The sequence below is a fragment of the Acanthopagrus latus genome, chromosome 4, assembly GCF_904848185.1.
Source record: "Acanthopagrus latus isolate v.2019 chromosome 4, fAcaLat1.1, whole genome shotgun sequence".
Lineage (NCBI taxonomy): Eukaryota > Metazoa > Chordata > Actinopteri > Spariformes > Sparidae > Acanthopagrus > Acanthopagrus latus.
Genome location: NC_051042.1, coordinates 28,640,752 through 28,667,183, shown reverse-complemented (window position 1 = coordinate 28,667,183; position 26,432 = coordinate 28,640,752). Strand labels below are relative to the sequence as shown.

General features: G+C 41.0%; 2 protein-coding genes and 1 long non-coding RNA gene across 8 annotated transcripts in view; 2 read left to right on the top strand and 1 right to left on the bottom strand.

Moving 5' to 3' along the window:
- Positions 1–828: 828 nt before the first annotated feature.
- LOC119018436 (cAMP-regulated phosphoprotein 19-A-like) lies at positions 829–5,586 on the top strand. The gene is made up of 3 exons (XM_037096105.1): positions 829–1,022; positions 2,051–2,173; positions 3,956–5,586. Exons 1-3 carry the CDS (start codon positions 966–968, stop codon positions 4,124–4,126), a joined length of 351 nt encoding a protein of 116 aa, XP_036952000.1. The 5' UTR covers positions 829–965; the 3' UTR covers positions 4,127–5,586.
- A 1,487-nt stretch (positions 5,587–7,073) lies between these two features.
- On the bottom strand, positions 7,074–7,606 carry LOC119018370. Its single transcript, XR_005074733.1, has 2 exons — positions 7,394–7,606; positions 7,074–7,304 (listed from the first exon to the last, which is right to left on the bottom strand). It is a non-coding gene; the product is annotated as an uncharacterized LOC119018370 (long non-coding RNA).
- A 4,309-nt stretch (positions 7,607–11,915) lies between these two features.
- Positions 11,916–26,432, top strand: part of myo5aa (myosin VAa) — a 51,971-nt gene continuing 37,454 nt past the window's right edge. For 5 of the 6 annotated variants that reach the window (XM_037095286.1, XM_037095281.1, XM_037095285.1 and 2 more), the window contains exon 1: positions 11,920–12,330. In XM_037095286.1, the coding sequence (XP_036951181.1) occupies positions 12,304–12,330 (27 nt within the window). In that variant the 5' untranslated portion in view covers positions 11,920–12,303. Of the gene's footprint in view, positions 12,331–26,432 lie in introns of all 6 variants that reach the window. The other variant, XM_037095280.1, reaches the window with a different exon arrangement.

Here is a 26,432-nt window from a genome sequence, read left to right as displayed (position 1 = left end):
GACGACAATAGATTAGTTCGCTAAACAAAAACTGAATTTGTTTTCTTCCATCTTTGACATGTAAAAAAAACAAATATCTACACTCAAACATAACTGTCATATGGGAACGAATATGCTAGAATTGGTCACAAAGTTAGGGACCACAATGGTTCATCTAAAACTGATATCTCCATTCATGTTTTTTGGGGGCTTTTTGTAACTACAATTAAAACGTGCAGCCCTGTGATCTTACACTTCCTGCATAGCCCAAAATTATTCATAATTCATTCATAATACCAGACTACAGGTTGTAACACCTGGAAGACCACACAGCAATGATTAAGGTAGTCACTGTGTATAGCCCACTGCTGTCTGCAAGGCTGCAGATACTGGAGGTGATGGTCATTTAACATGACAGCCACTGCATCTGCACAGCCTCACCACATCTACATGCACCTTGTTATATATTTATTTATTATAATTCAGCATGATGACAAAGTCAAACTGAAGGGTCTGCACTGCAGTGTCTGTATCATCCCCTTCATGTAGCACAATGTGAGCAGATCAACAGCACATTTCAGTCTCTGCCACAGAACAAAGAATTAAAAAAAATAAATAAAAATGTTATGTGAGAACTCGTAAAATGAGCTGCACCGTGTTAATCAGCGCAGCAGCCATCGTCATCCCTCTAGATCTGAGGATTATTCCACCAAAATCTGGATTTGTGTTGCAACACATGGGTCTCACAGCTGATCGGCGCGTTACGCAATGTAAAGCGGATCCGGGCTCTGGATGCGCGCGCACGGCGGGAGTGCCAGAGCGTGAGCGCGCGTGGTGTCTCCGCATGTGACGTAGTATTTCTTGTGCGGGATTGCGCGCTCGGCAGGACTCGTATGGGTACGGAAAGTCAGAGCAGAAGGGGGGATTTGTGGATCACTTGTCCAACTAGTGAGCAATCTCGTGTCTGAGACCACGGTAACATAGACATGTCGGGGGATAACGAAGAGACGCAGACGTCCGAGGAGACATCGGTGGACGAGAAGGTAACTGTGCGGCGGATTGGCGTTATATCAGAAACATTAGCACCGTTGACTTCGGCAAAGCTAACGCTGTTAGCATTGCTTCCTCACCCCGCGCTCGTTATTGTTGACATATCAACCAAAGCCAGCTACAAAGCCCTTGTTACGGTAGTAAAAATTATTTACCGGGCCCTGTAGCGACACCGTGTCAGCGGTTAGCTGGTCTGTCGTCTCCGTTGCTAACGCGGCGAGTGTTTCGGACGGTTGGTGTGAATGTCAGAGGTAACGCAGCCGCTAGCTAATGTTTGCAGCTCGCCAAGCTAGCTGTCATGACACTCACACACAGTGGAGGATTGGCAACAGTTAGCTCAGCTGCTAACGTTAGCTTATCTGGAGCTAGCAGCCTGCTGTACTCTGGCTTGAAGCCCAGTCACAGCAACGTTATCTTAAATTCCACTTTAGCTACCGCAGTGTTTTACCGCTAAGTGCTACCTAGCCAAACCGCGCCAGCTGCGACTAGCAACGAGCTGGTGGTTATGTTGCAACGCATTTATTGTACATAACATGTTACACTTACTGTATTTGAAGCAAGTGTGAGTTAGCTCTTTAGTGTCTGCTTTGCTAGCAGGCTGTCGAGCAAATACTAGACAGTATTTCCTTTTAGCCTGATGTCTATATGGATCTCCATAAACCGCAGTAGCTGTGATTTAAACCTGTACTGTAGCATCAACACTACCAGGCAGGTGGATGTATTACACGCTTCTGTGCTAATATTGTGTTACGCTGTGCTATGTTTGAAAGCCGTAAATGTTGTTTTTTTTCCATAGTTCTCGTATAGAAATGTTTTATGATTGGCTTTAATAAACGAGTATTTACGGTAGCAAGCTCTAATGGACAGTCAGATTATCTAATGTATTACCACAGGGCCATCAGATGATTAAAGTGGGAGCTGGTGAATGTACACCTCTCTAGTGGTTGTGCAATAACTACGTGGTTTCTAAACATATTGTCTCCCCCTCATCTCAATACCTCACGCTTCTGCTCGTTTTCAGGAGGTTCAGGACAAGGTGATCAGTCCAGAGAAGGCGGAGGAGGCCAAACTGAAGGCCAGATACCCAAATTTAGGAAACAAGCCGGGGGGCTCCGATCTGCTCCGCAAACGCCTCCAGAAGGGGGTGAGTTGTCTCTTGTGTTTTGATTGTGAAAAGTGCAGAATTCATTCAAAAGACAGTTTCTGAACCTGCTGTCCCCTTTATATTTGTAACACAATAATTCTACATACATACTAGCCTTATATCAGCGGGACAAGACTATTTTAGAAACATGTTTCAGTATCACAACACTTGAAAACTGCAGTCTCCAATATGAACACAGTGTAAACATCTCCCCTCAGTGTCAATTAAATCTAAACTTCATGAATGTAGGATTTATTACAGGGAGGATATTTTAGTCTAGCAGCTAGGTGTGTCTCCCATCAATTTGCAACTGAATGTTTAATCAAACTGTCTCCTTATATTGTGCCATGATTTAAGATGTTGTGATACTGGGATGATTATGTCATTCATAGAGACCTCCTGGGTTGTTGTGATGAAGAACAGTTAATCTATCCAGTAAAAATACTGGCAGAAACTTACTCATATCACTTAAGGTCCAAGTATTCACCTGATATTATTATTTGACACTGTGTCAGACACTTCTGTTAAGTGATTAATTGATTTGTAATTAACTAAGTAAGAAACTTACTCAGCCGAACAGAGTATTTTCTTTACACTTGTGAGTACTGAAAGGATTCAGCTGAATGAGAAGTTTTGATTTACAGGATATGAGTTAGGCCAGTTATCAGGTAAAATGAACACACCAAACCAAACATCCATATATTTATCATATTCCATCAGTATTTTATATGATAATTTTACGTTTAGTTAGACTACGTAGGCAGTTTTGTAGCTTGTGTTGGACGTTTAACGAAAGTTGTAACAATCTGTAGTTTTGAAGATAAGTTATTGCAACATTTGAGAAGCAAGAAGAAGTACGTGTAATTATTTTGCCTGCCAAAATTCTGCAGCTGACAGTTGTGGAGCTTTCCTCTGAACAAAAACTTTTTTTTTTTACATTCATTGTTCCCACCAGAATGCATTGTGTGTATCTTTTGAGGTGTGAAATGTTGAATGCATTTCAGCTCTTGTAAATTTTCTCAAAGTATATTTAAAAATCTATTTTAAACCATGATGTATTCACATCCATGATAACTCACCAGCAGCCTCCTCCTTCACTGCTTTGTTGGCATGTGTCTTACTTGTGGGTGAGTTACCGCCACCAAATGTGAATCAGCAGATTTGTTCCAGCCTCTTCAATGTAAGGATGTCGTGCTCTGCATGGTCATTTATAACCATAAATGAAAAGTCCCTCTGGACTTTTGGTTGGACAAAAGTATCAATTTGAAGACCTTACTTGGAGATCTGCAAGCATTGTTCACATTTCTGGTCATTTATAGACTAAACAACTAATGATTAAGTGGTAATGCAAGTGATTGTTAGTTGCCGCCCACGTGGGCATCTATGTCCTTGTTTGTAGACAATACAACCATAATGTGGATCCAGTCATAAAACACTGCTTCACAGCACTAACAGTGGTCAAAATCCACAGGGTACCTTTTAAAACAAGATCACAGTTTGTGGCATTTGCTCTCTTAACCATGTCATTTATATAAGGTGGGTAAGTCTGAATATTAGTACTATTATTATTCTGTTATCATCAGCAGACTTGTATATGGTTCATACTCATATGCTGTTATTTCACCTTGCAATGTAATTTAAGTATTAAATAATAATTATAATATATAATATATAAATAAAACCAAATCTTCTCTATATTGGGAGCTTACATTATTCGCAGGTTATAATTCTTTTCGTTAACTGTTCACACTTCTAAAATTTGAAACTTATGTCTCCCTACAGCAAAAATACTTTGACTCTGGCGACTACAACATGGCTAAAGCGAAGATAAAGAACAAGCAGCTGCCGACAGCCGCACCAGAGAAGACGGAGATCACAGGCGACCACATCCCCACCCCCCAGGACCTGCCCCAGAGGAAACCCTCTCTAGTGGCCAGTAAACTGGCAGGCTGATGCACACACAGCCTCAACAGCCCCTGCACCACGTCCCAGCCCTAACCCCCTCTCCACTCAAGTCTCAGAGCTGTAACATTACCTCTCCCACCCCTCACACTACCACCTGTCCCCTGACCCCTCCCACCAGGAACCCACAGCTAGCATCCAGCCAGCTGGCCGAGCTGAGCAGAACCCTGTTTATTTTTGTTTCCAACCCATCTAGCTTTGTCTCGACTACCTCCTGTGCTTGTTTTTGTCCCTTGCTACTCGCTACTTTCCCAAACTGACTATCCTTGTGTCATTGTCCTCTTACATTTCCATGTTTCTTTTTATTTTCTCATTACCTCCATGTAAGATACGTTGAAAGACAGTACATCCGAGCGTGAGAGTGATGAGCGGAATGTGACGCCACTGGACGACCGATAACTATGGTGTTTACTGGCTGAAGAGATGGGGCAAGCAGCATGGTTGGAGGGCTTTAGTATGGTCATCAGGACCCCTCAGTTTGGAAGTGTGTGTGTGTATATATATATATTTCCTTTTGTTTGGCACAGGGGCAGACGTCAGCCTTTTAAAGCATTTTACATCTGATTTGTATCATTCACTTTATGTCCTTATTCTAAATTATGCTGTCAATATGCTTGAGTGATTCACTGAATATAATAATCCAGAGGCTGAGCTCAGTTTCATTACCATTTTGATTGTGAATCATGGGTGGGGGGGTACTTAAGGACCACACGGTGAACGCCAGAGTGTCATATGGAAGTGCATGTGTGACACAGGGATCCCAAAGGTGAACCTCACTGAGCTCCACTTTAATTCATCAAGGTGCACTGAGCATAGACACAGCTGCTGAACAGCACTGGGTAGATGGTGCATTCAAGACTCCTTGAAACTAGGAAACAGTCTACTTGTGAGAGAGGAGGTGGCAGTGTTGTTGCTTCAGTTCCAGCTGCAATGTTGAAAGTTTGCACTGTGTTTGTGGTGTGTGCCATGTGTTTCAGCTTCAGACGACGACACAGTCACTCTCCTCAGGCCAAAGCTTCTAGTTCCAAGTTGCCATGAATGAATCATCAGTGCTCAATGAGAGTTAAAGGAGTATGTGGTACCTGAAAGCTAAATTCCTTTCAGTAGGGACCAGTCTCTGTGTCCTGTACGCTGTGTGAGTAGACTAAATTCATGGTTAAACAATGTACTGGGGGCAGCTCGTGGCACTGGGAACAAATTGTGTTATGAATTGTATTCAGACATGAAAAAAAAACTAAACTTCTATATGCATAAGTAGTTTCATCTTAAAATTGTCCATGGCCCTGTAAAGTGCTTTTCCAGGGTCCTTACTGACTGGATGACGTTTACCTGCGATGTGGTAAATCTAAGCTAGCACTACATCCGCCTCAGCTGTGCATGTATATGGCTGCCCTGCTGTCACTTTGTGCCATTTTGTTTTGTAAATAAAATAGTTTTGCACAAATGTTTAATTGCTGTGTTATGTTGACTCAATGCACAGGCTGGTTTGTAAATATTGGCTCATCAAAAATCACTTGGGTGAGGAAATGGTACCTGTTTGTCTATATTCCACATGGTTGATGGTAAATGTTCCCTTACAGTTAGTGTAAGGCAATAATACAATGTTGATTTTTTTTTTCTATTCCTTTTTTTATTATTTACCAGCTTTTGTGTCAGTTAAGATTTAAAATGTTCCCTTTATAACCAAACCCTAATACTTGCACCAACATATACATTTTAAAAAAAAAACACCCTTGGACATTCTAAACAAAGATGATTGATTGAAACGACCCACAACTGAGGGTGACACATAATTTTATTTAATATAACGTAGCATTTGCAACAGTATTCCTTCAAAGACCCATACAAAAACCGGCCAGTCCTCTGTTAAGGATTTTGGCACGTTTACTCATAAAGTACACAATAAAAGTACTTCATATTATGCATGCAAGTAGTCCAGGAAGTGCTTACGTTCAACAGTATATGAATCTTGGACTACTTATGGAAACAATTTTTTGTTTTGTTTTTTTTCAGTCGTTGTCGTTTACTTTGAAATCCAGAAACCTTCAGTTTATTACCGGGAATAATTACTGTAGATGTTTTGTATGTTTCATGGTTCTGATTGTGAGACTGCAGTCTGACCCACAGTCAGAGTGGTTTCATTACGATCACAGTAAAAAAAAAAAAAAAGGTGCGGCTGATTTGACCAAGCAAACATGAACCACGGCTGGCTTGACCGCAGTATATTACGCGACCAGGAAACGGAATTTGAGAAAAAATAAAACTGATTTTAAAGGGCCCTATTGGAATTGAACATGGCAGCTTCTGAGGGTCGGTGGTGCTCTTGTGCTTGAGAGTGTGAGTGTGTTTGCAAGCAGCAAACACTTCCCACTGATCTGATAGAAAACATTTGACAACACCAGGCTTGTAAAATAATTTCGACTCATTCAATGCTACATCACAGACGGACAGAAACCAAAGCAGTGTCTTTTGTTGAGGATGTTCAGGAGTCTCACAGCCTGAGGACAGAAGCAATGTCAGCGGTTTATTCAGTTTTTTTTTTTTTTGGTCTTTTTCAGGGGGCTGCACAGTGGCCCAGTGGCTAGCACTGCTGCCTCACAGCTAGAAGATCGCCGGTTGGGACGCCTGGGATCTTTCTGTGTGGAGTTTGTATGTTCTCCCTGTGCAAGCGTGGGTTTTCACCGGGTACTCCGGCTTCCTCCCACAGTCCAAAAACATACTGAGGTTAATTGATCATTCTAAATTGTCCGTAGGTGTGAATGAGAGTGTGTGAGAGTGTTCGTCTCTATGTGTGGCCCTGCGATGGACTGGCGACCTGTCCAGGGTGTCCCCTGCCTTCGCCCTAAGTCAGCTGGGATAGGCTCCAGCCCCCCCGCGACCCTGCAGAGGATTAAGCGGCGTACATAGAATATGTACAGATGATGGATGGATGGATGGATGGTCTTTTTCAGTATTCTTCTTTGAGTTCTGAGCAGACACCTCTCCTCTCCACTGTCACTGATGCTCTGTGGATGGATGGATCACCTGCTGCAGAGCCTTCCTGTCCTGGGCCAAGCACCAACCAGACAACATGTCAGTCCACCAAACTTGCTGACAGGAAACTGTTGTCCAACTCGCCCTCAGCAGCCCGTTCCTCTGCCCACACTTTCAGCTCCTGGCTGCTCTCGTTCTGGAGAAACAAACAGTGGCCATCAGTACTCTGCAGATAAGTCAGCCATGTTTGATCCTCCTCGTAAAGCACAGGTGAAAGATACTCACACTTTTCCTTCAGGCTCCTGTGGCAGCTCGTCTCCAATGTTTGGCTCGTCTTCTCAACCGTCCATCACCTGCAAAATGAGAAAGAAGAGCAGTGGTAGTTTCACTTCTCTTTATGGAGGTTTTGTGGGGATTTTGTGGAAGCTTTTTAGTGAATTTGTTGAGGTCTAAGTATATTTGTGTAAGTTTTAGTATATTTGTGGAGGTTTTTGTGTAAGTTTTTGTGTATTTATGGTTATTTTGTGTGTCATTGTGATTAAGTTTTTTAGTCTTTTTTGGGAGATTTTGAGTGTATTTGTGGAGACTTTGAGTGTATTGGTGGAAGTTTTGTGTTTATTTGTGGAAGTTTTGTGTTTATTTGTGGAGGTTTTTAGTGTATATTGTGTTAGTTTGTGTTTAATTTGTGGAGACTTTGAGTGTATTGGTGGAAGTTTTGTGTTTATTTGTGGAGGTTTTGTGTTTTGTTGTGGAGATTTGTGTTTATTTGTGGAGGTTTTGGGTGTATTTGTAAAAAGCATTTAACATGCATAAACACTGAGAGCCAGTGACAGGTGAAATAAATAACATTGATCATTGTGTTTCAATGCCATGTTCGGCTGTGAAACCATGAATCCTAGCACTCATGCTTTGACAAACACCAGTCACCAAAACACAGCTGCAGACCAAGTAATACCCCCTCATGGCAGCAGCACTCCTCGATGGCAGTGCCCCCCCCCAGCAGGACAATGTGCCTGCAACTCTGTAAAAACGGCTCAGGAACGACCCAAAGAACGTGGGAAAGAGCTCAAGGTGTCAACCTGGCCTCCAGATTCCCCAGATTTCAATCCAACTGAGCTTCCACTGGATGCAGTCTGAGCCAAGATCGATCCACGGGGGCCCCAACATGGATGGGATTCTGGCGCATCCCATTGATGCTCAACTGGATTGGAATCTGGAGAATGAGGAGGCCAGTTTGACACCTTGGGTTCTTTGCCATGACGGGGTGTAGTTGGTCTGAATGGTGTTTGTGTGGGTGGTGTTTGTCAAAGAGGCTCCACAAAAATGACAGAAGTCAAAGTTTCCCAGCAGAACATTTTAACAAGATGATCAATGCTCACTTCACTTGCCAGTTATTTTAATATTGTGGCTGAACAGTGTAGATATACATGTTAAATATACAAGTGATACCAAATAAAATGCAGGCATTCTAAACAGACATACTGTTTATTTTCCTCTCAGTAAACAAAACCCATTTAACATGTTGAACTGAGACAAGGCCAGTTGCCTACAATATAGAACTTGGTAAAACCCATTTAAAATACTACTTTTACTTCCTTCTTTTGTTTCCCATCGAAGTAACTTGTACATTGCTTTTTTGGAAATTTGTTTGTCTTTTTATTTCATTTTTTTTAAAGACAAACAAAAAAAGAGGGAGAGAGACTAGTGTCCCAACAGTGACACTGTAGTGGCTTCTGCCAACCCAAACTGTTGGTATTCAACGACCTGTGAATGAGACTCGACTACCCTCTAGAATCATTGACTGATCATAGAGTATTAATGAACAGCAACCTACAAATCTCACACTTTCTGCCTTTAATTCTGGCACCTCAATTGCACTGACCTTGTTGGACCAGGTGTCTCTTCTCTCCAGGTCTGATCACCATAAAGGTCAGAGCTGTTCCACTTGAAGCTGAAGACAAGTCCCACTGCTCACCTAGGGAGAGGTTTGTGTGTGTGTGTGTGTGTGTGTGTGTGTGTGTGTGTGTGTGTGTGTGTGTATTTATTCTGATGGTAAATGGAAAAAAGAAGATCTAATCAGAATACAGACACATCCAGAAAAAAAGGGGATTTCTTACAGGATTATCATTTTATAATAAAGAATGATACAGCAGTCTGCAACCATGTGCATGACATCACTTCAGGAGTCTCACATCACTCTGCACTGTAAAATCTACTATAATCTGATTTAATAAATGTGTTTTTTAGAGGCAAACCAAAAGTAAACCAAATGTATTAAGTCCTGAGAACATTTAGTGCTTTATAAAGGAGTAAAATGATTGAAGTAATGAAAATGAAATGAAGTCTATCTTTTGACACACAGGGAGTCAGTGCAGTGATTTAGATAACACATTAAACCAGAACTGAGACAAACACACTGAATACATTCTGTGCAGGCTGCAATGAGGCTGCATATTGTGTGTATAAACTACTTTAGCTGCTCAAAATGACCTTCTTGATGCTGACAGGCTAACATACTGAGACATTATTATACACAACACATGGAGTCTGTTAGCTAACTGCGCTGTACTCAGATATTCAGCTGTAACAATGCTAATATTAATGAGTTAACATTACACAGCACCATAATGGCTTCATGCTAACACTCTCCAACAGACACACAAGTTAGCTAACATGCAAACCTGTCTGTAAAAACACAAGGATGAAATGACTCAGTCTTCTTTATAAGCTCGTTATAGTGTCAGTACCAGGTTCATGTGTCCTTGCCCAAACCGTGCAGAGCATTGCAAACAAATTTAAAGTCAGCTAGCTAACACATAACCACTCACTTAAACTGACTGGCTAACGTTAGCTAACCAGATTTCCTGGTTCTAAAGAGTACATACATTTGAAAAAAGTTTCATGCCAATTTTACCGAAACTTCCGACATGTTTTGAGAAAGTGACCTATATTTAATTAACTGAGCATTCTTCATGTTATAAACATGGCAGAGATAAAACAACCAAAATCACAATGGAGGTTTGGTGCACTGTGCAAAACATAAAGTCCATCGTGGATTTAACTGGATGTAGTTAGATGATTATGTTACAGCCGAATTTACCTCAACACTTAAATTAAACAGTTAAATGAGCCATCTTCAGCCTCCTGTTCAGAGTTATTTCAGAAACATTTGAGGCAAAAACAAATCTCACCAACATGAGAGGCAGGCTGGCTCCCTTTTAACCTGCACATACATAGAACTTTCTGGACTCAGACAAGCATGAAGATAGTTACTTTGTGAAGCTCCCTGATATATGAAGGAAAATCACCTGGGCTTATAACCTGAGATCGGTAAGACATACCTCACACACAGACATGAATACACCTGTACTGAGCAGGTAACAGGACACATAAAGCAGATTCATACAGAGCTGTTTACTGACCGTGTTCATGTCCTCAGAGAAGGGCCTCCAACCAGAGTGATGATCCATAAGCAGTTATTATAAGCATCTTAAGTTTTGGAGGGAAACGCTCTAATTTCACGCGGGAAACGAGCAAGACCGCCCCTTTTGGCGCGCACCACCGCCATTCGTTAGAAAATCTGTGGGCGGGACTTACTATTAACCCTGATTTACAATGATTTAACCAGAGAGTCAAATGAGTTTTCCTATTCTGGCCATCTCATGTTCCATACTCCAGTCCAGTAGGTAGCGGTAAATGCACCTAAAAGCTGGTTGCCAATGGCCAATAAAAGCCAATAGAAGAAGAAAAAGAAGACGTCAAATGTAGTTTTGCTCAGTTGGTTATGCCAGTGTCTCATGAACAGAGACTTAAACTGTGTCCTTGAACAGAGACTTAAACTGTGTCCTTGATTCAAGTCCAGTTTTGGTTACTGTCTGTAGTCTTTTAATCTGTCTTGTTATAAGAGGCTAAAAAACAAATAAAACAATTATTAATAGAACTAACTCAGGTCAACAATTATCAATAGGATGAAAAAAGATTACTTTTTAATTGATATTTCATTTCTCTGGTCTTTATTTGTTATTAGTCCAATACTATGTAATGTAATCAAGTTACATAACTTTAATATTGTAATCAGGTGAATTCAGGTAATTTGGACACCTCAGCTCAAGTGTTATTGATTTCCATTCTGTACTTTTACCATAAAATTAATGAAATGAAATGTGAATGATGACTTCATGGGGGTGATGTCACAGAAAGGGGCGGGCCACTTGTACATATTATGTATATGGGAATCTGTTTCTTACCTTTTTATTATGTTGTTTATTTTGTACTATTATTGTTGTTTATTGTTAAATTGAACTGTCCTCAGGCTGCTGTGACACACAGATATATCCCCGTTTGCGGGACCAATAAAGGAGTTCTGACTCTGAGTCAATCACGATCCCTGGGAATTGCATGAGGAGGTCAGTGACGTAATATTCTGATCAGCCATAAATGTCTCTAATATTTTATCACATTATGTTTGTGTTGGGACCGTAACATGGTTCTGACAGGAGGGCAAAGGCAAGTGCATCGTTTCGTTATCCAACGTTTCACAGATGCTTTTCTTCTCCTTCAACCGTTTCTGGTCAGTGACGCAACAAAGTGACCATTCAGATAAAAATCACCACAGCAACACGTCATATGGGAAAATTGTGGGGTTTTTTCCCCAGTTTTTTTTTTTGTTAAATATAGCTGAAAATAAGCTTAATATGACCTCCTAAGCATAAAACTGTCACACAAGGTAGAAAATAATAGCAGCTGTGTTGTTTATCTAACTCCCATAATGCATTATGCTCATACATCCTACAGTTATGTATATCAGAGAAGAAGAAGAAGAAGAAGAAGAAGAAGAAGAAGAAGAAGCTTCTCTTGTTTGTTGGTGTGCTTTCGTCTCTTGGCCGGCGGGGGGCGCAGTTTCCCACGCAGCAGCAGCAGCCGGCTCGTTTTGGCTGAATCATTTCACCCATCATACCCAGAATGCAAAGTGAGACGCCGAAACCTCAGCAGCAGCAGCAGCAGCCCCGAGCTTTCCAGGTTATCATGGCGATAAGAGACTCATCTTCATCTTGAAGCCTCGCAGCGACAAAAGGATTTCCCCTTCCTCCTCCTCTTCCTCCGCTTCATGACAACACACACCGGGTCTCATGCAGCCAGGAGACCTGCCGGAGTTTTAGCCCAGATTTGGAGAAAGGACATAGCGAGTGACCGTCATGGCAGCGTCGGAGCTGTACACAAAGGTACGACAAGTGTATATGTTTGTGTATGTTTGTAGCTGCCTGCTAGCATGTCGGCTAAATAACCGTTGGGGTCGCAGGTTCAGCGTCATGCTAAACACCCCCAAATATTCAGGGTGTCCTCACTAAAAACACAATGACAGCTCGGTCTTCGCTGTATAGAAATGTGTTTTTTTTAAGCAGGCGAGTCTTGTTTTGGTTTTAAATGAATGAAAATGAAGCTGAAAGCGGATAAAACGTGTTGTTTTGAGTCGCAGCAGGAGGCGTTCGGGTGTTTAAATATAGATGTAAGCGGTGAAATGGGTGCAGCTGACGATAAGATGCTGCGGAGAGTCAGTTTTCTGCCCTTATAACACTCTTCCTCCTCTCAAAATCAACGTCATTATTATCGTGGTTTTTTTTTTTTTTCTTGTCATTTTGTCAGCTTGTGTGTTCACGAAAACAAGATTATCTTGTCCTCCCGGGCCTTCTTGTTTGACATCTGGAGGCTAGAGGGGGGGCTGGGATGATGCAAAGGCGGTGCCAGCCATCATGGAGGCTCTGCTTTTTTTTTGTATATACCGTTTTAAACAACAATATGTGGCCTCAACTCAAAGCTGTGCACCTAAATGTCCTTGTGGCGGTGTTTTGAGACGATGTCGGTTTGTGTCTCAGGCTCATAGAGCCGGTTGTTTTGGGATGTGTGAGCCCGAGTCCTGCAGGCTGGGTACCGCCGAGAGATGCTGCGATGAGATCCGCATCCGGACAGTTTTAGCATCCTTTAGCATCCAGGATGTGAGGACTGGTGGAGGCCCTGAAGCCTCACTGTTGTTTTTTTAATGTTCACAAATGCTCACTGGAGACAATGTGACACTGCAGCCTGGGAGGCCTGGTACACTCAAGACTCACAAGGTCATAAGTGATGCTGCTGCTGCCTCTGTGTTTCTGTGATTGCAAATGTTAAGAAAGTGGAGTGTGTGTCTGTGTGTGTGTGTGTGAGAGAGAGAGAGAGAGAAAAGGGAGGGAGGGTGAAATAAATGAGTCACCCATCCCCCTACTTGGAAAGAAAGCTTGAATAAGGTTGTGTTGGAGGGGAAACGTGACGGTGTGTGTGATGACGAGCGTGATTGAAATTCCTTTTCAAATTCCGAATTGCGATTTCAGTTACCCCGCTATCAGCTGTACGTCTCATGTTGATATACGTTATTTTCCTCCAGCCTTTTCTGTCCGAAGTGGTTCAGATCGGTGTGCACAGATGGTCACAGAACTGTCTCTGGACCAGGTGACACAGATTTGAACCCTGTGTCAGCAAATGGACGCTCTGCTGATGTATCTGACACTGTCGGCTCCTGGGACGCTGCTCTTTTGACCTCTGATCTTGCAGGAATGCAAACAGAATTGCAACATTTAATATTGAATCTTTTTAAATTAATTGATCAACAGAAAATTGACTGGCAACAGTTTATCAATACATTTTAAGCAAATAATTCACTTCTTACATGTGAATATGTGCTGATTGTCTAAATCAACAAAATGTGTAATTGAAGGACATCATCTTAAATTTTAGGAACTTGTGATAAACTTGTGATTTTTTTTTGCTGTCTGACAATTAATTGATTAACTGTGAAACTTATTGGAGCTGTGCACAAGCGAGCCTAGCAATACTCGATTTTTTATTTTTAGGTCAATGCTGATATTCGGGAGTAAAAACCTCCTGATATCAAGGGAGGCGAATATCAAATATACACACATTTTTGTACTGATCTTTCAAATATGGTGAAAACTTTTAACAAAGATATGTTACGCAGGCAGGATATTTTATAGTTGACCTATTTCATAATGACCTCTATTGTCTGACATGACATCGGTGCGCTGAAACAATAAACTTCATTGGGCATTAAAAAAAATAGGAATGTTTATGTGTTTCTAACTGGGCATTTAAATAAATGTCCCAGTTGTACTTTCAGTTTCCTGCAAAATGCCTTTCAATTTGCAGGATATTCTCAAATATGTTAAATGTCGATACAGAATATCTGTCTTTCAAATTTATGAAATTGGCTTTGAAACCTCATTAAACATAACCTGTCTGACATGCAGTGTGATGCATTTCCAATTTAAGAGAAATAAGGGTTGCTTCCTACGTTTGCTGTCTTTTAGCAATGACATTATTTGTTGGGTTTTGCATAAAGAGCACCTGGGTGTGAAATTACAACCAGCCTCTGAACAAAAAGTCAGTAGATTTTGGTTGAGGCAGCTAAATCTGTTTTTCTTCCACCAGCAGCATTTGGCTTGTAGCCACCCATCAATTTGTCAGTCTTATATTGCACAAGGATCATGTTTGATTTAAAATACTTTTAGATTTAAAAATGAACACAGGGGGAACTCAGTGTGTCAGTGTGGCCTGAAAACACAAAGTTAGCTTCTACGTTGAATGGATCAGTCTGTTTTTAAAAAATCAACCTCTGATGTCAAACCCCTCTCTGTGATTTCCTTTTCCAACACAGGGCTGGAAAACACTCTGCCCTTTGTGTGTATGAGTCAGCCTTATAGAAGCTTATTGAGCGGGTCTGAGCTGTGTGGTTAACGTGCACGCACATACACACACAGCATAAAATTCTGTTCCAGTCTACGTTTGGCTCCTGTTTGACCTGACCGCCAGCATAAAGAGAGTCAGAGTTGAAGGCAGATTTTGTAGGCGGGAGGACAGGGATGAATCAAGCAGGTGTAAGCATCAATCAGGAAAACAAATCAGCTTTTTTTTTTTTTTTTTTTTTTGGAAAGATTTGATTCAGTTTGTTTCATCTCTCTGAGCCTAAATCAAATCAGGATCAAACCTAGTCAGAGGTGAATGAAACACCACTGTGTAACTGAGAGCAGAGAGCAGGAGGATGAAGTGAGATAATGCTCCATTAGATGACTCAGATGGAAAAGCTGTTCAACACACAACAAGTGCATATACTTTATTTTTAGAGCTACTAGACTCGGCATCGATTTGTATGGTCATATAAAGATGTGTTGCCTCCGACTGCAGTTCAGACATCCTTGATTTGTCTGTGAATTGAGCTCGACGTGGTCGGCTGTCAGTCCTCTGGAGGAGCTGGCAGTAAAGGGCTGATAACAATAACTACAAATATGTTGGTTTAAAAATCATTCTAACTCGAGTGCATGGTGGAGTCGAAACCACAGCTCCACCATCCACAACAACAATGACAACGACAGTGGCAAATTATATTTTTGGGGTCATTTTCAAATCCATTTGAATTTACAGAGCCATTAATCCACTTGAGTTTGGGACATTATCCTACAAAATAATATTGCCTACGTTTTTTATGTAAACTAATTGATGGCCTTTAGATAACACTTTTCAGATGGCCTACTCTAGTAAGTCAATCTTGGTTATGTAAGCAACTTATTAAATGCTTATATAACCTGATATTTAGCTGCGAACTTCACATTTTGTAAGCATTTTATCCCAGACATTCTGCGAAATTGGTGTTTGGCACTGAAGTTTGTTTTCTCCTTACTGATGTCGTCCTAGATAATCGCCATGATAATTGATGTTGACTCTTACAGAAATTTGAATACAATTTGTCTCTTAACAGTGTGATTTTCCTAACTCCTCTCATCTTTGAAGGATTTCATAACCCCATATTCTTTTGGGTTTTTAGTTTGTTTCTCTGTGCAATATACAGCAGAAACTGGTCCTTAAGATCCATTTTCCCAAGCTGCCGACAGTTATCACCACTATTTAAAAGAGTGTTATCACTGATCACATCGTTATTGTTACAGTTATAGTATTATTATCTAACTGATGAGGAAAACTAATAGTTTTTCATAAAGCAGGACTCATTCCTACACTGTATACTGTGTGTTTACTGCAGTATGTGGTGCTAACTAATGTGCGGTCATTCATATGCCAAACTGCCAGCAAAAGGTAGTTTTCCCGCATTTAAAATGCTGGTAGCAAAAGAAAGATTCACCTCTGTGTCAGTGTGATTCTTCATTAATCATCCCACCTCTTAATGTTCTAGTCACATTGACTGGATGCTAAGCTCTAATAGCTGTATGTGGTGCAGGGATGTGGGACTTCATGGTGAATCTTGGCTGGATCATATGGGTCAGAAAACAGCAGCAGGGATCAAAATTTCAAGCATGTTGCACATGAGGTCACATATCACTCCTGATGAGGGGCAGGCAGTGATGTCACGAGCAGCTGATGGAAAGGAAAACACCTGCTGTTACATCACTTGTTGGGGTGTTTTCAAAAGCACAGCATGCTTTGCTATTTTAACCCACAGAGAGCACGGCAACAGTGGGTGTCTGTGATTTAGTGTCGGTCTACTTTTAATCTACAACACCTTTAAATCATTCTTTTCCCTAAATTTTTTGCCATTTTTGTTTTTGAGTGAGAAATTTCAACCGTTTTTGGATGGATTTTGATGAAATTTGGCTCAGTTATTCATGTTTCTTTAAATATTAAATGCAACAAATTTGGCAGTCCTTTTTTGCACCTTTACCTTGTGAAAAATATTGTAAAAAATTGAAAAAGTATTTGTCCAGTACTTGGACTATGACTAAATACCACCTATGTTTACTGACATTCACATGATCCTCAACTGCACTCACACTGTGTTTCGTTTAAGTTAGCAAATGTTAGCATGCTAATGCACTAAACAGAGGTGTTGAACATGGTAAACATTTCAGATTTTGGCATCATAGTTAACAAAAACAAGTGGTGCTTTGTGTGCTATAGGTGACACCTCAACTGCATCTGGTGGTGAGATTTACATGATCTAATGTCAGTGGTTTATTTATTTCTCCCCAGCTGTAATTGAGAGCATGTGCATTAGATTACTGAGATAACCTGGTTAAAGTAATTGCGCAGTCATGTTGTATATGCTCTGGCATGTAGTCATTGCAGTCCTGTCCGATGCAGACAAACACACAGATGTGTGTTTATGGCTAAAATATTGAATCTGACTATTATATTCAGAGTGATGTGAAGCAGTTATCTGTTGTGCACCTCAAGCATCTTCTTTCAACATTGTGTTTGTTTGAGTTTCCACCTGGTGTCTTCAAGTAAGTGACATGTGTCATTGTCATACAACACAGACTTGTAGTTCGTTTAGAAATTCAAACTCTGATTCCTGTTTGGATATAAATGAACTGCACAACTCCAAAACGAGAGGACACCTTTATTCCAGCATATGGCATCAAAATTTGGTATTACAGCTCCATTATGTGCCTGTCACACAGTTGTTTTTCGGAGCTGTGTAGTGGTTTGTGGGAAAGTCTTGTTTTTTCCCCCCGTCTGCCTCAAAACTCATGTGATTGAAAAAGGAAGCCCGAGTGGTTGATAGACAGCAGGGACGGCCAGTCATCTGCTGCAGGGCGAGGGAATTTGGGGAACATTTGTTGAACGCTGTTTGTGTCTGTGGACACAATGGGAAGGTTTCATTCAGCAGTGAGTGCTGGAGCTCAGTGCTCAATCAGCTAGGGTCTGGTCTTGTGTGGCTGGAGGCATCCAGAAAACCGGCAGATTCGCAGCATGAGCTAGAGACTTGATAAAGAGACAAGATGAATCGGGAGTTGGAGTACATGTTTGTCCAAGTAAGTTTATTACCTCTAACTATAACGTCTTTTAATGTTTTTTCAAGTCTCATGAAAGTCTTGAGAAATGGTTAAAGAAGATGGATCAAATGAAAAAATCTGATCTGTTGAAGCTCCTTTCTCTGTGTAGCTGTATGTTCTTTGATAAGTGATGTGTTTCTTCAGTTTTTGTTGAATTTGTTGCATCTCCAATGTGCAACATGGAGCCCCAGTACTGGCACACCCTTCTCCTGTGGTAAAATTGTATGTCATTGAAAGCAACAGGGCAGTAATAACTTCAGGGTAGCATAAAATCAGATTTTAGCCTCAGCTGAGTTTTTGTAAAAAAAAAAAAAAAAAGTAAAAAGTAGTTTTTCTCAACCTTTGTAGATATTGGACTGTGTGACTAGCTTGGCAGCTAGGACACAACCTAGTTGCCGAGATGGGAAGCGGTATGTTCTCCTTTTTAAATGGTACTATAGATCTAGAGGCCATGTAAAATATTCTCCCAAGGCTCCCTGTTAACTATAGCATGTTCCAGCAAGGGAAGGGTCATATTAGAAAACCACGAAAATATCTGAAGAGGTGGTTAGCTTAGCATCTCCTCCCAATTGTATAAATTGTTCAGGCCCATTTTCTGGTGTAAGCATGAAGCAAAACCTCATCGGAGCACTGATTCTCCTACCCTGGCATAGCATACAGAAGTGAACTACACTACTCTAAGAGTCAGCGCGGACTAGACTAATGTGATTAGGTGCAGGGCAGCGTCATAGCTTAGTGGGCAACACTGATCTCTGATCATTGGCACGCAAGTCGTGCCAAGAGTCCAGTTAGGGAACACCGTTGGGTTCAGCAGCACCAGCAGTTTCTCTCCGACCGAACTCTCCACCAGCTATAAGGTCTTTGTATCTTGGCGTCATGCTGCGTCTGCCCAGCTGAGCAGAAAAACAGCAGATTCTCACATGAGTGGCATCATGTGACGAGGCCTCTGCAGTCTGGAACTCCATTGACTGCTTTACTGAGTATATGTGAGCAAAACACTGTCCGTACACTGCAGACGTCTGGATATTTGTCTCTGCCAGACTGTATCGTATAAAAAACCCTTTTTCCGGATACCACTCGGTTTACTTGTATCTCCTTCTTTTCATTCTTCTTTAAAGTTGAAAGAACAAGTTTATTTCACCCACTGGACCACCTACTTCTTTACAACAGAGCAGAGGAGTGTCATTTTATTTGAGTGGAGTTCAGCTACATGGATAATGTGTCGACCATGACAAGATCTTTTTGATCTATCTGATTAAATGTTTGTATTAATGTTTTAATTGCACAATATTTGACTGGTACAGCTGGATTACCAGAGCATTTTCTCATTTACCTGAAGACACATTGATGTAGCGAGGGCATGGGACAGTCTTTTTAGTCTTACGTCAACAGTGCTGCCTAAATGTGAAGTTGTGATGTTTTCATTGGTGTCATAGATGGTCCATTGTTTAATAAAGTTAGTCAAGTGAGACTTAAATATATAATATGTAACAATTCAACATTAAGGCATCAGAGCGTCAGTGATATCAGTATGGTGAGGTGCCGCCCAAAGGGTACTCAAGCAGTAGCTTACATCAGGAACAGCCTGTTCACCTTGCTGCTGTCTGGCAAGTGATACAGGAGTATCCACTGCCGTACCACCAGACTACAGAGCAGCTTCTGTCCAGCTTCTGTCTAAACATCACTAGAAGTATGTTATATCTTTTGGTTGAGTAGAATAAATGTTAATTGCCACATCAGATAGATTTTAATTGGCAATGTTGGATGTTTAACAATGAAGACAACAACTCCCATGATCCCACACTGCCTCATGATGACATCAAACTACATCTTTTGTTTTGATTGTGAGACTCCAAGTGGCAGAAATTAAAATATTGTGTGTTTTCAATGCATAGAAAACAACAGTAGTCCTCCTTTTGTAAATCTTAAAGAAATCATGAAAATCCAAAAAGTTCAAACTGGACATGATTTTCATGGACGTGGCCTGATAAGCCATCAGTTAGGATAAGTCAGTGTAAGTAGGGGAAAAAACCCTGAGAGGGTTCAGAGAAGTCATGGCATGCCAGGGTGTCTCCAGTCCAAGAGTGAAATCTCAGAGCTCAGTATTAGCAAGGTGAAAAGACTCTAATCTGCTGTTGACTTTGTAAACACTCTGGATGGATGCCCGGCACCATGGCTACAGCTTTACACCCCCAACACACACATGTATACATACAGTATGTGCACATATGCTGTGCACACACACACTCTCCCATGGCCCTGATCTGTTTGTCCTCCAAATCTCAGATTTTCTCTAATGTCCTTGCGGATGTGCTGCAGCGTGATCAAGAGCAAAATTAGTGTTTAGATTTACAACTGAAATGAATGTGACTTTAGTAACAGCACAACTGGTCACTTTTACGAACATCTTTGTGCTCACACAGATTTGGATCTAATTAGTTGAATCTCTTCTTTGCTAATGTAAACATATCCATACTCATTGTTCCTCTCCTGCCTTAATGCCTCCCTTTGGATGCTTACATAATTCCATGTCTGTGGATCAGGAGAAGAATTAAGACCAGCACAAGCTTTAGCCATTGTGTGAGCAGTAGCGGCAACTTGTAGCTATATGTGAATGTAATGAAATCTCGGTGTAGTTGACTGCAATGAGATTAGCCGGTGTTGAGCCCTCAGTTAGCCTAATCAGGTCCTGATCCTTTGTCTCAGTTAAACCAGGATTAGCTTCAGCCCAGTCTTGTACCTTCAGGAGCAGCCTCTCCCTGCTGTGAACTAACCTGCTGACAGGCAGCCACTGTGAGGGAAAGTGTCAACTACTTCATTATTGGATATAAAAGAAATTGAGTCATTAAAAACCTAATTCTCATCACACTAACTAGTTTTAAAGGTCTAAAGGAGCTGGGAATGAGACTCATAAATCAGTTTACTTACAAATCGGATCTTTAATCACAAAGGTTCAGCCCGATTATCTGCTTACAATTAAAGGGCACTGCATCATTTAAACACTCAGTTTGCTATGAATGTATTGTATAAAGCCCTCTGCTTCATCAAGCTGGAGAAAAACAAACCTGAACACACAACTGTGACATCATAAGGCTAATCTCAGCTCGCGTAAGGACACTACAGATTTATTACAAACACCATAACTTTGTTTAACTTATGTTACAGCATTGCCTGCTAAGAAAAGTGAGAGAGAGTACTTAATACTTAATAATCTTTTATGCGTGATTACGAAACAAAATCGAGTTGGCACAGGAGTGCATTTATCTTTTTTTTTATTTTTTATTTTTTTTTGCAATTCAGCTGCACTTAAAAAGGTTAAATTTTTGGTACATTAAAGTAAAACGGAAACCGAGGGTATTACGATGACCCTGACGAAGGCAACAAGTTTAAACACATCGATACAGTAATGAAGTTGTGTTGTTTGGAGCTTTTCTGACCGTTTAAGAAGTAGGAGAGAAACAGAAACAGTTTGATTGCATCAGGGATTTTCTTTTTTTCTTTACCCCCAATGCTGCCTGTAGCACAAATGTAGGAAATGTAGGAGCCAGTGTTTTTGGAGCTCGACCCAGACAAATGTGTAAAAGTCAGGATGTCTTGGCCACTGCTGCTTCCATGTAACATGTCTCATGCGAATTCCTCCAACATATTCAAATCTAGTACTTAATTGCTGCGATTGCCCTTTAATCTACTGTAATAACCAAATCAGAAGTCACTTGACTGGGTCTCCACTGCCTTTTCCTGGAGTAAAGGAAAAGCAATTAAACATGTGCTCAGGGCGAGATCACGCTGAATATATTGAAAATGTCACCATTCATTTGAAATGATCTCTTGCAGACTGGATTCAGATGCGGGTAGAAGAAGGTGTTTCATTGTTCATGTGCCTGCTCTCACTGTTGTGGTTCTATCTATAATAATATAAAGATAATATTGTCCATAACCGCTTGTGTTATCTAGATTTTTATTAGTTTTATTGCTACGTTTATCTGTCTGGACTCTTCATGCATTTTGCACATTTATCACATAGAAAACAAGAGAAATACACAGACCTACAAACACAAAGCAGTCTCTCACTCTGGCGTGCAGCATATGTGCAGCGAGCCCAACGCAGACAGACTTTAGTCACGTGATTTCTGATGTCAGAGATGCTCTGACGTCTTTGCTCCCTTTCCGTCACCCGTCTTCTCTTCCTCTGCCGCCCATAACACACCAGGCTGACCACCATCCATCCATCCATCCATCCATCCATCCATTGCTCTGTGAGGCAGACAGAGAGGCTGCACTCTGACTCATCACATTTTTCTCCCCAGATTTCAGACGCCCCAGCTTGTGTTTCATTGTGGAGGATTATGTCCTTGAAGCATGCAAATGTCCGTCCGTCCGTCTGTCTGTCTGTTGATCTGTCTGGGTGGCTCTCGTCCTTCACCTCTCCTGTTTTCCGAACCCAGAGGAATTTGTTGGTCTATAAATATGATTCATAGCCTCTGCAGCCGTGTTTTATTACTGTCTGTCTGTCTGTCTGTCCCATACTCGGGTAGACACACACACACACACACACACACACACACACACACACACACACACACACAGAGCTCTGTATGTATTTCTGTTTTGGTCCAAGAGTGAAGAGAAAGAAAAGAGAGGAAAACGTGTAGACAGGCAGCATATTCAGTGTTAACCAGTTCAAGATAATCATGCTTGACACCCACTGATGTGCTTAACAGATGTGTGTGTGTGCGTGTGTGTGTGTGTCTGTGTGATGATTATGAGGATCAGGAAGTGTGCTCAGTAGCGCAGTGATGCCTCTGTGAGGTGTGATGCTGCTCAAAACTCACTGTTGCTATTTTTAGACTCTGTCCTCCTCCTCTCCCTCTCCCTCCTCTCTCTCCTCCTCCTCTCTCTCTCCTCTCTCTCCTCTCTCCCCATCTCTCCCTCTCTCCCTCACGGTTGCTAGGAGGCTGGCCGATGGGACGGTCTCCTATGGGGACCAAAAAGGTGAAATGACGGAGGAAATGATGGAATTGGAAATGGGATAAAAGAGAGGCAGGCGGAGAAGCTGTTTGCCCCTAATTGTAAATGTTTTCCCCCTTAGAAAAATGTATTCCATTTTGTTTGCCCGCAAGCTTTGAGCTTGTTAAATTTTTTATTTTTTTTTCCAAACGACAGTAACACTTATATTTCTTATCAGCTTTTTCCAGCTCGTCATTGAAGCTGTCTGGGTTTCACACGGAGTTAAATATTCAAGACTGCACAGCCTCATGGACGCATGATTCTGTCTGATGTGTTTTGGCTCCTTTTTCTCATATTCCTCAAGTTTAGCCCAACATATTTCATATCTTTAGAAATTTGTAGAGCTCTGGTACAATTTCATATTAAGATCTGCTGATTTCAACAGTGTTCAGCTACACTGCAGGGGTTTGTAGTGACTTTCCCACCTGCAACAAAATGGATTTCTTGAATTGGATAAAAACATGCAAGTTGTTAATTTTCAATCTTGATTAATTTTGCCTGAAACTTTCATTCTTTGTTTCAAGAAAACAAAGACATGCGTTGGGTGATATTTTGATGCATTCATTTGCTTTTATGTACATAACAACTATAATTGACTCCTTGCAGCCGAATGCAGCAGCAGCTCTGATAAATCTGTCAGCTTTGGCAGGCAGGTGTTGTTCCGACAACATCGTGTGTAAACTACTCAGTGGGCTGATTGTGCCAATAATATGTCATTGTTACAGAGACAGTTATATTACTGGCACAGTTTATTGCACAGAAATTGTCTTGAATTTGAAATCTTTATTAAGTTGTTAAATTCACCTAATCGTGATTTGTACGAAAAGGCATCTCTGATTGAAAGTCAGACTTGGCGGTTTGACCACAGATGGTTTAGTTGTGAGTGTCAGACAGATGTCAGGGTGTGTGATGTGTTGTCTTACCCTGCTGGTTGTTTGTGCGGGACTCCCTGTTTTCAGCTGCTGTACACACAGATCTGTACACACTGTATATCTCACTTTATGCGTTTCTTATTTCTCTCTTTAACCTCACACATATAGCTCAGGAGCAACACGCCTCTCATTATCTTGCTTCCTGAAAACCACACATGTACACAGTAGAGCCAGACAGATAAATTAGCCATTAGCGACCAATGTATCAGCTGGTATTTGCTTATCACAGACATATTTACATCAGCGTAAGTGCCAGCTGATAATTGACAAATCATTGCAGTACAGAAATGCCAAAGATATGTTTAAGGTAATTTAGAAACGGTGACACCATTACAGTCCAACAGGGCACTTACAATTCTACTATTTCTGTTCTTCAAAGTGTTTCATGAGATGTCCGTACAGACTGTATACTGGTCACAGTTCTTTAATAGCCAACTTTAAAGGACTTTCATTCATGTTTATGAGATTTTTTAGATTTGATTTAACTTTCCAGTGTCAGAAACAGTTTCTGCAACATAAATCCAGTGTTGCTCAGTCTAACTCATTGCACACCGTCAGTATGACCACACTCATCTCACCAATTAAAAGCATTGTATGTTTTCTCTGATTTACTTCACATATGTATAGTTCCCATCATAGAGTTATATTTTTCTTTCGTGGCACACTTTCTAACCACACTGATCACGCTGTTTGGTGCTCCTGCAGGGCTGGAGAGAGAAAAAAATGGCTTGGTGGAGCGGGAGGGTGAAGCACATCCAGGCTCTGTATTAACGGAAGAAAAATAGACATGATGTATGTTGTTGATGGTGCTCAGTTTGAAGTAGTTGGACCAATTTAAAGGACTGAACACTTTCTCTTTGATTTCTCCTTCTTAACATAACAAGCGAGAGACGGCCAGACGGAGAGAGGGAGGGCGAGGATGTGTGTGACCATGATGTCATGATTCAGATGATCGGTGGTGATGCAGCAGACCGAATTAACCAGTGTGTCCTTCTACAATGAGGTCTTTCTCCCTCGACTCTGTGAGATCGTTCTCAGCAGCTTATGTGACGAAGCCAAAAGTAGCCATAAAACGCTCTGTCAGAAAAATTCTCAGCGCTCATCGTCATGTGCCTCAGTGGCCAATGTCGTCATCAAGAAAGTATCATTAAGATGAATATCATCCAGGGCTGCAGCTAGTGATCATTGTTGATTAGTCTGTAGATTATTTTCTCAATCGCGTTGATAAAATGTCAGATGGTGGTTAAAAATGTTGATCAGTGTTTCCCCAAAGCCTAAAATGACGTACTCAGACATCTTGTTTTGTCCACAACCCAAAGATATTTAGTTTACTGTCACAGAGGAGGAATGATACCAGAAAATATTCACATTTAAGAAGATGAAATTAGAGAATTTTGACAACTGATTGTATAATCGTTTCAGTTGTAATCTCAGCAGAGTAAAAATCTCATCGGTGTTGGGATTGTGTGAATGTGGGCTTGCTTTTAGTCCTCGTGTGTCCTGGATTAATCTTTAACAAAGGCAAAAAGATGAGGAGTTTATTTCAACTGGTCTCCTTTGAGAGTAATCCTTTTTCTATATTTCCACACTTACACCATCGAGGTGATGAATCCAACACAAACACACATGTAAGAGTCGAGTGACGCGGATAAGACGCACGCTGCCGTAACACAAACTGCTGAACCACTTAAACCCCTAATTATGTAACTTAATTTACTCTCATCTTTCTCCTTATGTAATGCCAAACTCACTGTCAGAAAAACAAGTCTACGGTTTGGTTCTCTCAGTCCTTAGCGTGCTGCCCTGTTGTCTGGCAAACCATTAGAAGTGCGGATTTCTAAGTGTGTGTGTGTGTGTGTGTGTGTGTTCATGCGTCTACGTTTGTGAGCTGGATTCCTCAGCCATGTGACTGCCAGTGTTCATCACTGTTTTACCCACATGTCTGTGATCAGCTGATTGCCTCCAGTCACAAGTTTGTAAGAAACAGTTTTATGGTGAACTGTGTGTGTGTGTGTGTGTGTGCATGTGTGTTTTTTAAAATGAGGTTTTTGACCACAATAGATTTCTTCAGTTGTTATCATCTTCTATTAGTTTGACAGTCTGTTCCCACAACATTTGCAGACCGTTACAAACCATTAGCTCATGACTGTATAAACATAAAAGCCCAGTGTTTCCTCTGAAGTCATCCAGTTTTAATTATTAGCAGAAAGGATCGAAACTGTCTTTCATCCCTCTTATCAAAGGGTTTTGAGTTAAACTCATCGACTTATCATGCATAACTTAGCTTGTGGATGGATGTGACTGATATTAATTTTGTCTTCTGACCTCTGTATCACCTGTTGTGTTTACATGCATGTTTCTTGACATAAGAACATCACAAACATTTTATGATGTCAGAATAACTTTTCCCTACAAGGCCGGTGCCTCAGCATTTTTACTAGTATACTATATGTGGAGTAGCTGTGGAAGTATTAGAAGATTTGCTGTTTTTTTTCCTTTGTTTTGGTAAGTTAAAAAATATTTTCAACTTTTTTTTTTTTACGTGACCTGCTGAAT

What these genes read in the sequence shown, in the direction of transcription:
- LOC119018436 (XM_037096105.1), top strand. Translation starts at nt 966, where the DNA reads ATGTCGGGGGATAACGAAGAGACGCAGACGTCCGAGGAGACATCGGTG. An exon ending in AGACATCGGTGGACGAGAAG is followed by an intron (nt 1,023 to 2,050) that starts GTAACTGTGCGG and finishes GCTCGTTTTCAG; the next exon opens with GAGGTTCAGGACAAGGTGAT. An exon ending in GCAAACGCCTCCAGAAGGGG is followed by an intron (nt 2,174 to 3,955) that starts GTGAGTTGTCTC and finishes GTCTCCCTACAG; the next exon opens with CAAAAATACTTTGACTCTGG.